Source organism: Haemaphysalis longicornis, unplaced genomic scaffold, assembly GCF_048455015.1.
Source record: "Haemaphysalis longicornis isolate Haplotype H1 unplaced genomic scaffold, Haemaphysalis longicornis Haplotype H1 scaffold_8, whole genome shotgun sequence".
Taxonomy (NCBI): domain Eukaryota; kingdom Metazoa; phylum Arthropoda; class Arachnida; order Ixodida; family Ixodidae; genus Haemaphysalis; species Haemaphysalis longicornis.
The window spans coordinates 46,940,112-46,955,657 of NW_027526445.1; the positions used below are offsets into that span (position 1 = coordinate 46,940,112).

At 48.6% G+C, this 15,546-nt stretch overlaps 1 protein-coding gene across 3 annotated transcripts in view; it reads right to left on the reverse strand.

Moving 5' to 3' along the window:
* The window catches only part of LOC144149341 (uncharacterized), a 133,900-nt gene that overhangs the window by 16,799 nt on the left and 101,555 nt on the right, over nt 1-15,546 (reverse strand). The window contains exon 2 of one of the 3 annotated variants that reach the window (XM_077680894.1): nt 27-387. The exons of the other annotated variants lie outside the window; for them this stretch is intronic. Coding sequence (XP_077537020.1) covers nt 27-242 — 216 coding nt within the window. The 5' untranslated portion in view covers nt 243-387. The remainder of the gene's footprint in view (nt 1-26; nt 388-15,546) is intronic. 3 annotated transcript variants of the gene reach the window in all.

A 15,546-nucleotide genomic window follows, 5' to 3' on the forward strand; every position in this document is an offset into this window, starting at 1 on the left:
AGACTAGGCGAGGAGGGTTCCAGCACCTTGGAGTTCCTGCGCGGCGGCAGCTGGGCGGCCTTCTTGCCGGCGGCGGCCTCGCTCAGCCGTCGGGACGGGGCCCGCACGCCGGGCCGCGGCGCCGGCGGCTCCTTCTTGGGCCGCTTCAGCTTGCGGCCGCCGTCCAGCGGCGCCGCGTCCGGCTGCTGCGACCGCCGCTGCGGCTGCTGCCGACCGGGGGCCCCGGCGCGCTGGTCGCTCATCACGGCCGCCGGCTGTGGGCGCTACTCCGGGGCAGCTCGGGGGACGCGCCTTCCGACGACGACCACGCCATCACCGTGGAACCCGCGCACCACCGTCACCAACAACCCATGCCGCCCAGATAGACACGCGCCGATCGATCAGGCCCTGCATCGACGGCCACCGACACAGTTAACGCACACGCACAGGCCAAGCAACACACCAAACGGCACAGGGGGGAAGACACCATAACGGCCAAAGGCATGCCACGCACCACACACAGTCTACTACCCGCTCACGTGCGTCCCACAGCGTCAAGTACGACGGGGGAGTACAACCGTACAACGGGCCTCCAGTGCGACAGATTTCTGGTCGACAAGGCCTAACGCGTCCGCAACGCGGGCCAGATATGCTAGCCGAACAGCTTGCACGTGCGCTAACACTGATCAATGAGACAGTTCTCTGCAATAAACGCAAGTTTTCGCACACTTTCCCCACAAGTCAAGGATAATTAATACCCCGAACTCTGGGACGCTCGTTGCATCACCTGCTTCGATTTCGACTTTGGCTCGGTGCCGGCTTCTAACGTCATGCATACGAAGGACGTGCGCCATTTGGGACCGAACAGCTGTGCTCGCGACCCCCTCGTCACACATTCACGGAGTAGGTTTTTAACGTTCTTTTTTCGGCTTTCCTCCCAGTACAGCTTCACGTTCACGCGAGACGGTGTATACGCGCGCAGGTCTAACCACTCTTCGTGAACCTTCACTCTGCACCCCGCGGCGAGGTTTCTGGCAGCGCGCATGCTACGACAACACGCGAAGGGGCCTGCTACTTCGGTGCTTAAAGAACAAGCTTCACACGATGTCAACACACACGCACACGCAGCTGGATTCCAAGACCAGCACAGGTTTTGAGCACGTGGCGTCTGAGGACACCGAAGAACCTCTTCACTGGACTAATGTTCCGTTAGGCCGCAGCCCAAAAACGTTCGCAACTGCCGAACGTCACGTCACGTACAAGAACGCACACCCTGTCCACAGCCACGCGTGCATAACTACTGTCCCTCTGCGCAATGCAAGCGTCATGCTCGCCCATGCACACACACAGAACAAGACCCAGTGATCCACGTTTTAGAGAAAGCCCACTTCGCACATCTTTTAATCGCTAAGCTGCAAGAAAGGGGCGCGTTGCCTGCTGCTCAAAGCAGAGGTAGACCTCAGGGACACATTCATTCGGTGGCACTGACTTCACAGAAGTCGGAAGATCAGCGACTGGCGAAATTCGGCGATTTGCGTGGCACGCGCGCACACGTCGCAGCAGCTGACAACAGGATGACCCACTACAGACCACGCAGGCATATGGGGTCGAGAATAAGCTGGCACGACCCAATGGATCCCCTAAACCATGTGAGTTTGGAGTGGACGACGAAGTGCGGCAGTGCGAAAAGTTACACATCCTATACCGACACGCTCCGGCTGTCAGACGTTCTGTGACGTTCCTCCACAGTTGTACCGTGGTGGTCTTGATGCATGATAGCAGTTTTGCTAAAGTTGCCGTCGATCGCGACTCTTTCCTCGATTGTAATTAGCGCAGCGTTCTCCAAACTCTGCTCACTGCACGTGTTGACGCAGCTCCCGGTCGAGTAATATAATCTCTCTTGGCAAATTTGCAAACACGGGCCACGAAGACAGAATAAAAGATATTACATGCCAGGTTTTAATCAAAGTGCGTTTATAATTACGCGATATAACACGGGGAGACGTAGATAGGGTGGCCAGGCATTTGCCGCCCTCGAGACTCATTGATATCACTGCGCAGTGCGACCTACTGCCACTGGACACCATTTGGAGCAAGCTTTTCTTTCCACCACGCTTTGGAGCTAATGGTATCAGAGCAAGCAAAAAAAAAAAATCGATGAGCACGTGGCGCCATCTCCGGTGCCTGTCGCAGCAAAGCGCCCTGAAAGAAAGCCCCTGGCCGTGCCCTGTCAGTACAGTGGGCGCTTGTTACAACAGAGTTCCCCGGACAGAAGACTGACTTCGCTAAAAGCGGTGCTTCGTTAACGGCGGAGATAATTGCTCTCAGTGCACCGCAGTGGGAACCATTAGACACTTCGAATAAAGCGATTCTTTTTTTGATATACGCGACATGGGGCGACCCGCGTCGCGTATATACGAGCCTGAGTCAAGCTGAGCTTGAAGCCAAGCCTGCAGCTTCAAGTTGGTCGCTTCAAGCACGCGCGGGATCTATGCCACTCCATTACACACCCCAAATGCTCCTCTAAATATAGCAGAGCACACAGTGGCAGCCCTACTTCCGCTTCCTGTCGGGACCAACGAAACGTTGGTCGGGACTGCATCCGTTCGCACGTAGTCGGCGTACAGACTAGCAGTGCGATTTGAGTGATCCGCATTGTACGTCACATGAACACCTTTTGGTACAACACAGGCGTATTTATGAAGCAGGCAGCCTCTTTCCGTACAAATATCCGTGCAACTGAAACATCGCTTCGCGCCCAACGAAAGTGTACTCTAGTTTTTAGAACAAATGGAAGTTGCACGGAGCCTTTGAAACAGCCCTTCGCTGGCGGCAAGCGGAACGTGGGCAAGGGGGTGACGAGCGGACGGCAGCCGGCAGACACAGCGGGGAGGGCGCACGCAGACCGCACCGGACCGGTGACCTTTGCTGCCGGCAACGCTCCCCGCTACGACGCCGCAGTTGCGCGCCTGCTCGTAATCGGGGCCGCCCGCCGAACGCGTCGAAACAGCAGACAAGCAACGCCGCCCAAAACGGACCGCCACGAGACGACAGGAGGCAAGGGGTCGTCTCGCGCGCGCTCTCCTAGCCACAGCGACAGCACAGGCCGCGCGCCATTTCTGACGGCGCTGCAACCACGTTGGCTGAAACGCCGTCGCCGCATTCGGTACCCGATCGGGAGGGGCCGCCTACAGTTCGGAAAATGGGTGACGGCTGGCTTGAAAACAAATGCGCAATGTATTCAAGTAATGTAACAGACTAGCCCAACTTTCCGCGTTAACGGCTGACTTGTCCCACCTTTGGTACCGGGCTGGTGGATCAATACCAGCGCAGCCTTTAGGAAGTTGAGTATTGCCCACAGTGGACGGTAGCCAGTGGCGTAGCCGAGGTCTTGTTTCGGGGTCAGGAGATCCCCGAGATTCAGAAAAATGACCAAGATTTTGTTTGTGCGCCTGACGCAGCCTTTCTTTCTTTTTGTTTTCCTTGTGGCGTAAACATTACCCGCCCAAATACATTTCTGGCTACTCCACTAGCGGTAGCTCTTTCAACCATGCCGTGTCAGCTCGCCCAAACGTCAGCTTGATCAGCTCTGTGTCACAATGCCATTTGCTCTTCCTCCAAGAGCGCAGGAAGGCGCCACCAACGCCATCTAGGCAGAGCTTCGAAATACCAGGCTCAAAAACTGCCCTTTCCAACAGAAATGACATGACGAAGCCTGGCTCTTGCGGTACTACGCCGTTCACAAAACACGCCGCCGCGGCTCTGTTGCCCCCAATACGAACAGACGTGCACAAAGTTGAATCAAATACTGGATGCGAACCCGCTTTAGCCCTGCGTAAACATTAGCTTCGTTACGCAGGGCAGTAGCACGCTTCCACACATCATTAAGACAGCAGGAATGCCGGACATGGCCTCTCCGACAGCTTACCTCCTCTTCAATGTTGACACGCAATCAAGAGCGGCTGAAGTATTCACAAGTTTTATGCCCACGCTGCGTACACTCCCCGTATAATTCCGAAATGGGTCCGCCGACGTCAAGGACGGGAGCACTGCCCTTGTTGCAATAAGGACACCAAATCAGATTTACATCATCTCATTTGGTCACGCGTATACTATCGGGAGCATCGAACGCACGCAGCTCTTATCACGAGACCACCCCGTTTACCTTCTCTGAAATATCAAAGAACTTAGGTGAGCTTCTTTCAGAGCTCGCTTGTTTCGTAATTAAGAGTAGTCTGGTGTGGGTTGTCTAGCAGGGCGACCCCCACTCCGTCACACCGACTGAGAAAACTGCGAAGTGCAATTGAGAGCTGAAACTGGTCCTACTGTGAATCCCGCCCTCAAAATCAACCTCAACCACACCCTCATTGGCCTCCTTTTCAAATAAAAGCTGCGCCTAACCAACTCCACACCTCGCACGCATCCGGCGAACTCATTTACAAGAACGCAGCTCTCTAATCACGTGCTCCGTGACGCCGGTACAGTGAAGCGAAGCGGTCTTCCGTGTATCGAACGCGCGAGCTGAACTACCGCCGGACGGCGGCAACAAGGTGAAAACAACTCCGAAGAAAAAAATAATCCCTACATAACGGGCCTTTGCAAATGAAAGTTTGACATCCACCTGAATGCAGCCATACGGCTACAAAGGAAAGCTACACAGCTTTCTCAGAAACTTCGCAGTTGAAGAAAAGTTAGTTCTGGTCCAGGATTCGAACCCGGGACCACCGCTTAACCGGAGCAGTCGCTCTACCAACTGAGCTAACCAGGAGGCTAGTCGTTTGTAGCGCGATAACGAATTGATCAGCAACTCGATGTAAAGGACAGGTGTTAATCGACCAGATTTAGGGGAAATCCCCAAGGTGGAGTACGCCACCTTGGGGATTTCCCCTAAATCTGGCCGATTAATAACGGGCCTTTGCCCATATGGACGCCGTAATGGAAGAAGAATTAATTTGTACGGCCAGACCACATGCGCGGTTGTTAACCGTGAGCACACAGGCGACCCGGAAATGCTCCCAAGCTCAAAAACTACCACGGATTTCACACGAAAAAACGCGTCCCCAGGAAGTGACGCTGGACACGACCAGCACGCTCGACATAAGCATTCGCGATTTTCCCACGCTGAAGGGCTATTGAACTCCGGGGTCGCCGGAGTCAGAAACAAAGCTCCCTCGTGTACATTTCCCCCTCCGCGATACGCGGAATACAAAGCAAGCCGCTTCGAGGCTTGAAAGGCTTTCCGCCAGCGCTCGATGAAGGGCAGGGGCATAAGTACAACTGTTGCGCACCTCGTGCGTTGAACTCGACAGCGAACAACACACGAATTCTTGTCGGCTAAGCGCGAGGCAGACGCAGGACGAGACAAGAGATGGGTCGAGGACGAGCGCTAATATACACTTCGTTGGAAGTTAGCGCTCGTCCTCGTCCCATCTCTTGTCTCGTCCTCTGTCTGCCTCGCGCTTAGCCGACAAGAATGCATCACCAAGAAGCCCAACTTCACACTCTCGTCAAACACATGAATCGTCATGAAAGGGGCCACGAAAGTAAAATAGGCAAAGGTGAAAAATATGGTTTTTCTAGCTGGATTACTGAACCAGAAATTTTTTTCTAGTAAGAATTATTCTAGCAAGGAATAGGCAGAATTTCTAGCTAGAAATTCAGTTTCTAGTTCTTTTCTAGCTGGATTGAGATTTACTTCCAGCTAGCATTTATTTGTCAGTCCAGCTAGAAGAAAAAAACCCCGCAAGTTGGAAATAATCGTATCTAGCTAGACTAAGAGTTTTTCTAGTTACAAGCCGTCGATTTTAGCTAGAATCTAATAATCTAGTCAGAAATGGAGCATGAAATTATGATTTCTTGCTAGAAATGCTTTTCCCATTTTCACGGGGGTATAGGTTCATATCAGTTTTAAAGCGATGCTTTGTAAGCTTCAACGATGGCGACCATCCCGTCACACCAAAAAGCACTGCAGGAAAGCCAATTTTACGCAATGGGTTTCACGAAACGATTACGACGACAATAAGCGTATGACGACAATAAGCGAGGGCACATCAAGCGCCTCACGGTAAAAAAAAAAAAACCAGTGTCTAGAGTGCCGTCCGACGGCACTCTAGCTGATCGTTGCAGGCATGGCTAATCTGCCGTCCGACGGCATTCGAATATTTAACACTAGGCTAGCACCAGCCGAAGAGTCTGGCGTTGTAGTGTAGAGGATCCGTCTTAGCTTTGATGCCAAAGTCTGTAGTTCGAGACCGGCTCTTGCCTTGGTTGCTTTTTTTTTTCATTATTTTTGTAATTTTTATGCCTTAGGTTAGTTTTGGTGTTTTAAATGATTTCTTTGTGTGCGTTAGGTTATCTTATGTTATGTTTAGGCTAGGTTGCCTAGTTTTACGTATCTACAGCGATGGACTGCCAGACGCGGCAGTTTTGCTACAAAACGCCGGTGGACGTCGATATAGTGGAACGCTTATAATACTGTCGGACGGCACTCTAGACACGGCCAAAAAAAGAAAATGGCTGTCGCCTAACTCAGTTATGCCTGGGTGCACGTAGCGAGTGGTACGGTTAATGTTACTGTTTAACTTGGTTCTCTGCACGGTTACGACGCTTCTCGAGGCGTGCGGCTCGTTCATCCTCCGTCTGCTCGGCTCGCTGCCTCCTCTTGGCTTCGTTCCGGCGACAAAGCCTGGCTTCTTTCAGTCTCTCCGACTCATTTTCCATATCTGACGACGAATCCCAGCGAGCCGCCCCTTCTATATATACGACTTTTTTTAAACCTTTCTGTTTTATTTTTATTTGATTGTTTGTATTTCTATTTGTCTATTTTTATTCTTACCTTTTATTCATTTTTTATTTATTTTTTATTTGGGGGGAGGGGGGGCGGGCGGCGCTGCCAGCTGTGGCGGATAGGGAATCACTGGGCTCCCTAGCCGCCGCAGGTTCCCTAGGAATCGCTCCCAGCTAGGGAACCGTTCAGCTCGCGGTGCGGCCACCGGTCAGAGCGAAACGGCGAGAATACGGCCACTGTAGCTCTCGCTCGGCCCTTGGCGTTGTGAAGCGGACGCCTATCCGATAGCGCCATTCCGACACGGTCGAAGCAGTTGGGATTATGGACTTTGACTCAGGCTGCATGGGTGAAATCTTCGCGTTTTAACCATCTTTATCTCGAGAAAGGGGCCTTGGTTTGGTACGTTTCATTTGTTACGTTTCTGCTATAGTTTAAAGAAGTTCTTACCCCGCTTGTCGCGTGAGACCGTCTACTAGGCCGGCAGTTACCCGCACCCCGGTCGTACGACGCCCCGGTCATACGACGCTTTCTCGCGGTCCCTTCAAAGTCGTATTATCGGGGTTCCACTATAGTTACGTTTTATCGTGTCACTTGAATGCTCCCTTGCCGTTAACCAACGCACTTACAAACAGGTTTTTTAGTGCCGGCCCAAATAACGTCACTCTTGCCCGTATAACCATGCTGTAGCGCGAAATTCGGAAGCATTTCAATATTCCTCGTTTTATTTTTGTTAGAAAATTCCTTCGCGGGTGGAATGAAGCTGAGCGGGTTAGCAAAGGCAAAAACAGCGAAGTTGTATTTCCTCTTCATTGTCACTTCAAGTAAAAACGTAAGAAGTAAGCGCCTCGACCAGCCACCCCTCTCTGGCGCTGAAACTGCCGTCCCTTGGTAAAGGCGGCACCGAAGGGGGTCGTAAACATTGTCCAATTTAATTGTTCTGTCAGGTTAGTGGTACAGTATCTATACCGTGCCCAGGGTTGATTCTACCAAATCGAGCGCTATCAGGGGTTTATGCAGAATTTCGATTTTGGGGGGGTGTCGGTGGGATGTTTGGGGGGGGGGGTGTTGTATAAATCCCTAGGCAGGGTGCTTGTGGTTGTGGAATCTCTTTGGGGGGGTGTCGAAGTCCTTCTGGGGGGGTGTTGGGGGGGTGTTAGGGGGGGGGTGTATAAATCCCTGAGCGCTATTCTCCGCGACAAAAGGGCCACAACCAGCACGGCTTCTTTGCGGCAGTTCGTGAGCGGGCCACGAAAAGCGTCCGGTGCTTTAGAAACGACCTTCGGGAAAAATGGAGGATTGCATGAATTCAGATATACGCGACGGAGGTACAAGTAGCAGCGCGAAACAATTCCCCTCAGTAGGGGCTTTTTTTTTTTAAACCTGAACTGGTGCAGATTAGTGCAGTGTCGTGCAGACCAGCAGGGTGTCGAACCGGAATTTTTTCGGGTTCGGTTCGGGTTCGGGTTCAAGCTTTTCGGGTTCGGTTCGGGTTCAGTTCCAGAGCACCTTTCCGTTCCGGTTCGAACCGGTTCGAACCGGTTCAAACGGGTTCAAACAGGTTCGAAGAAAAAAAGCAGGCGTGTTTTTTTCTGTTAATTTTTTTTGCTCGGTTTTCGTTTCCTTATCAAGTCGGCATAAAAACAAAGTCATAAGGAAGTAACTAAAGGACACAACGGCACTGTATACAAGAAACAGTGACGTTAATTTTGAGAACTGTGAGTGTTGGTGTCTCAGTGCTGTTTGTATATAACTGCCCATTGAAACTAGAATAAGTGGAAGATATGAATTTATTGTTGATGGTGTCCCTGAAGGCCTTCTGTCACGTCAATTAACGATATAAGGTTGGGCATGCAACGGACTATGAAAAATTTTGTGGAACAAAGACAGGCTGGCAATACGACGGCGAAGTTCTAGATCCGGTAAACCAGATTCTGCTTTCAATCCAGATACGCTGACAGTGAAAGAGTATGAAGAGTATGAAATTTTGTGGAACAAAGACAGGCTGGCAATACGACGGCGAAGTTCTAGATCCGGTAAACCAGATTCTGCTTTCTGACTGATTATTCCAATAATCAACGGACCCTGCAACACTTTTTTCAACTTTTTTCTATATCTTGAGTGGTTGCAGAAAGTAGTCAACCAACGCATTAGATTATGGGGTCGCAATGTGCCTCAACCAAAAATTACTGCTATCACCTCGTCAAATAACATAGAAACTTGCTCGAAATATTTTTCTCTCCTTCCCGGTATTCGCGTTCTTCGGCCGCTGAATGACGGCATTGCAATGGTGTAGCGGCTGTTTGCCGGCTTTCCAGTTACAGAATAGAACGCATTTGATAGCCACTTAAAAAAAAGTTACAAAAGCGAAGCAGAAACAGAAGGTATATCCGCAGCGCGAGCAAATCACGCACTTTTTCCCAAATCATGCCAGCTCCGTGCTGGCAATAGCTATAGTTTTCGCAGGGCTTCCAGATGCGAAGAAGAGTGAAAGCGTTTATCGAAAGTGTCTATTTATTTATGTACTGTTTTTATTTATTTATTTATTTATTTATTTATTTATTTATTTATTTATTTATTTATTTATTTATTTATTTATTTATTTATTTATTTATTTATTTATTTATTTATTGTTGGGTTTAACGCGCCCACGCAACGCCGACGACGAGGCGCGCCATAGTGGAGGGCTCCGGAATAATTTTGACCACCTGGGGATCTTTACGTGCGCCGAAATTTCGGACACACGAACGTTTTCGCTTTTCGCTGCCATCAGAAAACAGGCCGCCGCGGCCAGGAATCTAAATCGCGTCTGTGTGCTCAGCAGCGCAACGCTTTAGCCACTGAGTCACCGCGGTGAGTTTATCTAAAGTGTTCAAGAGCTACTTTAACTGTACCTGCAAAATGTTTTCTGTGGTAGTGTGACGAGTATGTGGCGCCGACTGCCAAGCGTGGGAGGTGGCATTTAGAGAAATTTCCTTCTGCTCATCTTTTATCTGCTAACACAGCTGTTAGAAAGAAAGAATGGATATAAAAACTCATTCGACGGCGTGCATGGGACGGCATTGGATAGGGAAGCACCGGAGATAGGAACTTGTTAATGGCCCTTCAGCGACTGGTGACAGCAATTGGGCTCTGGGAAAGATGATAGCCAAGTGAAGTCACAAGCGGCAGTAATGATCACTTGCACAGAGAGAGAGATAGAGAGAGAAAATGAAGTTTAATTCAATCGAGTCAAAGTTTCAGAGAGGCGACCTCATTCGAGGGGGCTGAATCGGCAGCCGTTTCCATCAAGAGCAACTGGTCTTCCAGGCCGGAGCTGGCCATGGCTGTCTCCCAATTCTCTATGGAAACGTGGAGGTTGGGTGGATCTACGGCACACTTGTCGCAGCCGCCTACTATGTGTTTGAGGTTCCCAGGCTCTCCACAGGAGCAACAAAATGTAGAGAGTTGTGTCCCGTCAAAGAGGTGAAGCCTGGTGTTATGAGGGAAGGTGTATGCCCACAGGGTGCGGAGTAATCTTTCCTGGTTAATCGGCAGCGATTTGTGCTGGAAAGAATACGTTCTATAGAAGAGGCCAAGAGGCCATAGTGCTGAGTAACTTCCTATTCTGTCACTGCAGGATGCATGCACTCGGGCCGGGCTTCATCAGCGCTGGCTAAGCGAGTGAAATCTCGACCCACGAGGTTGGTGGTCTTGTTTGCCGGGGATGCCAGTATGAGGTCGTGCCCATACAATCGTGACTGGTCACGTTGGTGGTCTCTGATTGATCATCGGAAGTGTTGTAACATGCAATCGACTGTTGGCAAAGTTGGGCCACGCCTGCTAAGAGTCTGTTATGAGAGTTTTGGTGCCGCTTTGGCTAAGCGCACGTGCTATCGCCGCTTCCTCAGCTTGAAAGGGGCTGTGTTCGGGGTTTGAGATGCTACACGTGTGGGGGCTGCAGAACGGTAACACAAAGAGAAGGTATTGAAGACTGCTATCGGGCGTTTTTGCATCAAACCAGTTGATCGTCCCTCCCTTTTTTTCTTACAGTTTAGTTTCTTTCCAACGGTCTCCCCTCTAATATACACACGTTTTGGAAAGCCTTTGATGAATATAAAATATGCATTAGGCAATTAGGTAATAACTTTAGTCCCAGATGTCAATGTTAATATAGCAAAACATAATAGCGCAATACTGGCATACAGAAAGACATTTTATAGCATTCAGGCGTCGTCACATAAATTTGCGGGTACTTTGTGCGTGACAAAATTCCATGATTGGTCGAGAAGGAGAACGCTGCTAAATTTCTAAATTCCAAGGACCTCAAAGATATCATGTTTGGTCCGACCGTCGAATCCGGCTTAACTGACCCGCTAATTTCTTTATTCCAAAATAATCAACACACCAGTCCCACTAATTTGCATTAGCTCATTCACTCACCTAATATCATTTCATTTCATTTCATTTTATTTCCTTAAAGACCCGCGAGGGGGAATTACATAAGGGGTGGGTAATTATAATGACAAACATAGAAGCCAAAGATTTTAACAAAGGAAATGCTTATTAATGTTTTCTATGAAGGATGATGGGCAGGTAATGGTTGCGATTTCGCTGGGAAGGCCATTCCAGTCTGGCGCGGTACGCGGAAAAAACGAAGCAGAAAAAGTACAAGTCCGGGAACGTGGCCGAGCAACTTCAAGCAAACGGCTCGTGCGGTGAGATATGCGTGTTGCGGGAACGGTATAAGCTGGGGCATGCAACGGACTATGAAAAATTTTGTGGAACAAAGACAGGCTGGCAATACGACGGCAAAGTTCTAGATCCGGTAAACCAGATTCTGCTTTCAATCCAGATACGCTGACAGTGGAAGAGTATGAACAGTGAATAAATCTAGCGGCCCGGTTTTGAAGCGATTCGATGGCATGTGTAAGATAAGATTGTCGACGGTGCCAAATGGGCGATGCTTATTCTAGTTTCGGTCGAACAATGGATTTGTATGCTTCTAATTTTACGTGTTGTGGATCGAGGCGTAAATGGCGTTTAAGAAAACCCAGTGTTTTATTTGCAGATGAAATTATGTTAGTACCGTGTATGTTCCATGAAAGATCGCTACAAAGAGTGACGCCCAAATACTTGTATGACTGAACATTTTCTAAGGGGATGGCATTAACTGTGTACGGATACACAAGCTGCATGCCGCGGCGGTATGTATGTATTTATTGCACAAAAACAAGAAAGGAAGGTCCACCAACAGGCGTAAATTGTCTCGCCTAGGGGCGGACACCGGAACGCCTGCTGGTGTGGGGGAGGTGGAATAGGGAGGAAAGAGTACATAGGAATAGGGGGATAGGGTAGATGGCTAACATAAATATATAAAACATGGGCAAGAATAACCTATATACAACGTTGGGTGAAAGAGAAAAAAAAACACACACACACAAAAAAAAACGAAACACTAGACAAATAAATAAAACGACTTTACATTTACTGGGGTTAAGTTCCATGAAGATTATTCCATGATATGTTGCCTCGCAATATGCGTATATAACTTAAGTTATGCTAAATGTAAAAGATAATTGGGAGAGATGGGCAGTACCTAACGCAAACTGATAGTATATACGGGCAACTTTACAATAAATTGAGGCCAATAATTAGAAGAGAACGTGATGGGCCTTGGGAACTGCAGAGTACGCAAAATATTTCATGGTTCTGCCTGGCGAGTGGCAAAATATCTTCAGACGCAAGGTAGGGTACCGAAATGGAAAACTAGAAATCACCTTTTTGAGGCCCCGGAACCGGTTCGGAACGGTTCCTTCGATTCGTTCCGGTTCGGGTTCAGTTCCAAAATGGCGGAAACAATACGGTTCCGGTTCAGTTCCGGTTCCGGGCAAAAATTCGGGTTCGGTTCCGGTTTTCGGTTCGGTTCCGGTTCCGGTTCGACACCCTGCAGACCAGTGCTGAGTGCTACTGGGGATATCAATTAGTAAAAAAAAAATTAACATATGCTGTGCACTGCTTGCACTAGTGCAGCCAGTTCAGGTAAAAAAATGCCTCTAGTGTCACACTCGGATCCGACAAGATCATCCGAACATCCAACCCGAATGCTCATACGTTTCCCAACACAGCACACTGCTCAATGCAAATATGTCCACAAGTAGGTACCCTCAAACACAATTCTGGGATGCGTACACAACCAACCCTGACTACTCGTAACTTCCCCCGAGTTGTGGGAGACACTGTTGACCGGCTGTCGGCTCATAACCAGGCACTCCTGATGCCCCACGCGAAAACGGCTACCGGGTAAATGCCGATAACATCCGACATCCCCCCCTTCCCCCCTAACGGAAGCCTATATCTATACACTGATAAGGGCAAGCTGGCGTCAGTGACATGACTAACTGCCACATTCATCATCGCCCAAACCAAACCGGTCGTTCCCTTCCAATGCCGCCGAGGCATTGAAGGTGGCTTTGTAAAAGTCTTCAGCTGAAAATTGCAAATCTATGTGCACGAACAAGGCTTATACCCCTGCTACACTAGGGTCCAAATGTCATTTGAACCAAATGTCATTTGACTCAAATGCCAAGTTGTGCTGCTACACTAGGTTTTCAAATGCCATTTGGCTCAAATGAGAGAGACATTTAGGATTTCAAATGCCATTTCCAGCACTCTCGGACGCAGCATCTTCGATCGGCAATAAAAAAATAGAATACTTCCGTACGTAAAACAAACAAAATATTGTTTTTTGTGAAACTTTGTTCACTGTTTATTTACTTAAAATACGAAATCAACATATTTAATTTTCATACTCTCAAAACAAGTGGGTCAGTTGCAAAAAAAAAAAAAAACCAACAAAAAAAAAACGCAAGGCAGCCACATTTAGAGTCAAAGCTTGTGTCTCTTCTAATTTGATATCATTTTACTGCCTCGGACTGCTCATAAGTTTGATTGTTGTATAACAACAGCGCCACTACAGCACAGCGAACAGTTGTGAAAACTTTCAAATGCCATCGAAATTGTAGTGTAGCACGGCGGATTCCAAATGGCATTCGAAGCAACCCATTTGAGTCAAATGACATTTGATTCAAATGACATTTGGACCCTAGTGTAGCAGGGGTATTAAACATTTCCTTAAAGGCTTCTTATTATTTCCTAACGCCGAAATTATATCCTACTGTTTCTGGCGCCCACAAATCAATCATACAAATGTCTAAAAACAAAAGCACATTGTTCACGGCAGTGTTGTCGTACGGAACGGCGTTCCTGGAACTAGCTCCTTTTTGGAGGAACGGAGGAACGCCTCCGTTCCATTACGGCTTGGTGGAACTGTAACGGTAACTTGTTAAGTTTATGAAGGAACGGCGTTCCTTCAGAAAACGTTGCATCGCTATGATTTGGCTGTTTTTGATGCCAAGGCTCGAGTACAAAAATCCACAAGTCGCTATTGTGTTTCTCTTCCTACAAGCTGGCCAATTTGCCCGCGCCCTTCAGCGGCATGTGCTTCCTCGAAAGTCAAAAGCAGAAGAATAACCACGAAGAGCGCCGCAGCTTGTGCTTGCTTTCATGCCGGTCGAGCTTACGCGGCGTTCGACGGCTGAACAGCGCAGCCGCAATAATGCTTTCCACCTTTCATCGTTTGTCTGGAAATGCGCGTCTGGGAAAGGTTGTCTGATTCCGAGCGGCGCTACAGGCCTCTTGTGAAACCACCGTATCTGTATATCGTCAGGGGTAATTACCGCATTAGAGCGCGCGAAGCGCAGGTGCGTTGCTGTCGGGGGAGTTGCGCTCGCTGTGAGGTCATTCGGAGGGTCACCGGATATCAATAGGGCTGGGCTGTACTGCTCGAAGTTACAGAGTACGCACGCAGTATCTGACGGTAGTGGGCCGGCGGAGTGCCAGGTCCTTTTGTACTGCACACGTCGTGTTGACAAAGGACAGGAATTTCGTCATTGTTGGGCATTGTTTCGTCGCGCCGTACGGACAACACCTGAGAGAGGCCGCCCAAACATGGACGGCAATCGTTCCGAGTTGCTTTAATTGGTCTGTTTCGACCTGTGCTTTGATCTTTTATAGTGTAAATGTTTTTGACGCACGTGATCAGGCTCCGCGTTATTTCCCGTGTTTTTCCCTTATGCGTATTTCTAACCACAGCAACTGATTTGTGCGGCGCGTTTACATATTTGGCTATCTTTGGTCGTTTCCTTTATCTACTACCATGATTGTGTTCGGCATACTTTGTAATTCTTCCGCGTAGATTTCATGTGTGACTACGCTGTTAACTTTTTTTTTTTTTTTTGCTATCGTCTTCCGACTTAAACTTGTATTGCGAACCTCGTAGCCATTACTTGTTCTGACGTGTTTTGTTAATCGCAAATTTGTGCTGTATGATCCGCAAAGCTTCACTTTTGTAACCCCCCTACTCAATTCCCTGCAAAGGGCCTGTAAGGTATTTTAAATAAACTACAATACTGAATAACCATTCATTAAAGGCCTATGTATTGTTCCTTTCGACACAGTTTCTTATGCAAGAAATTTAATTATGTTCCTGCATGCGAGTAAATTTCTATTTGCACATCTGAAGCGCAGTAACCTTACGCCGCGTTTCTTTGGATTCTTTTTATCTCCGAATAATCTGCTGCCGGGGTGTTTCTATTCGTGTAATATACGCAGTTCGGTGTGAGTTTTAAATTACACTTTATTTCACCTCAGGAATATCCAACACCATATTTTAATTTAAAAAAAAAAGTGAAATGTAACGTTAATGTAACGACACGTTCCAATTTTCGAAGTGGAACTGGAAC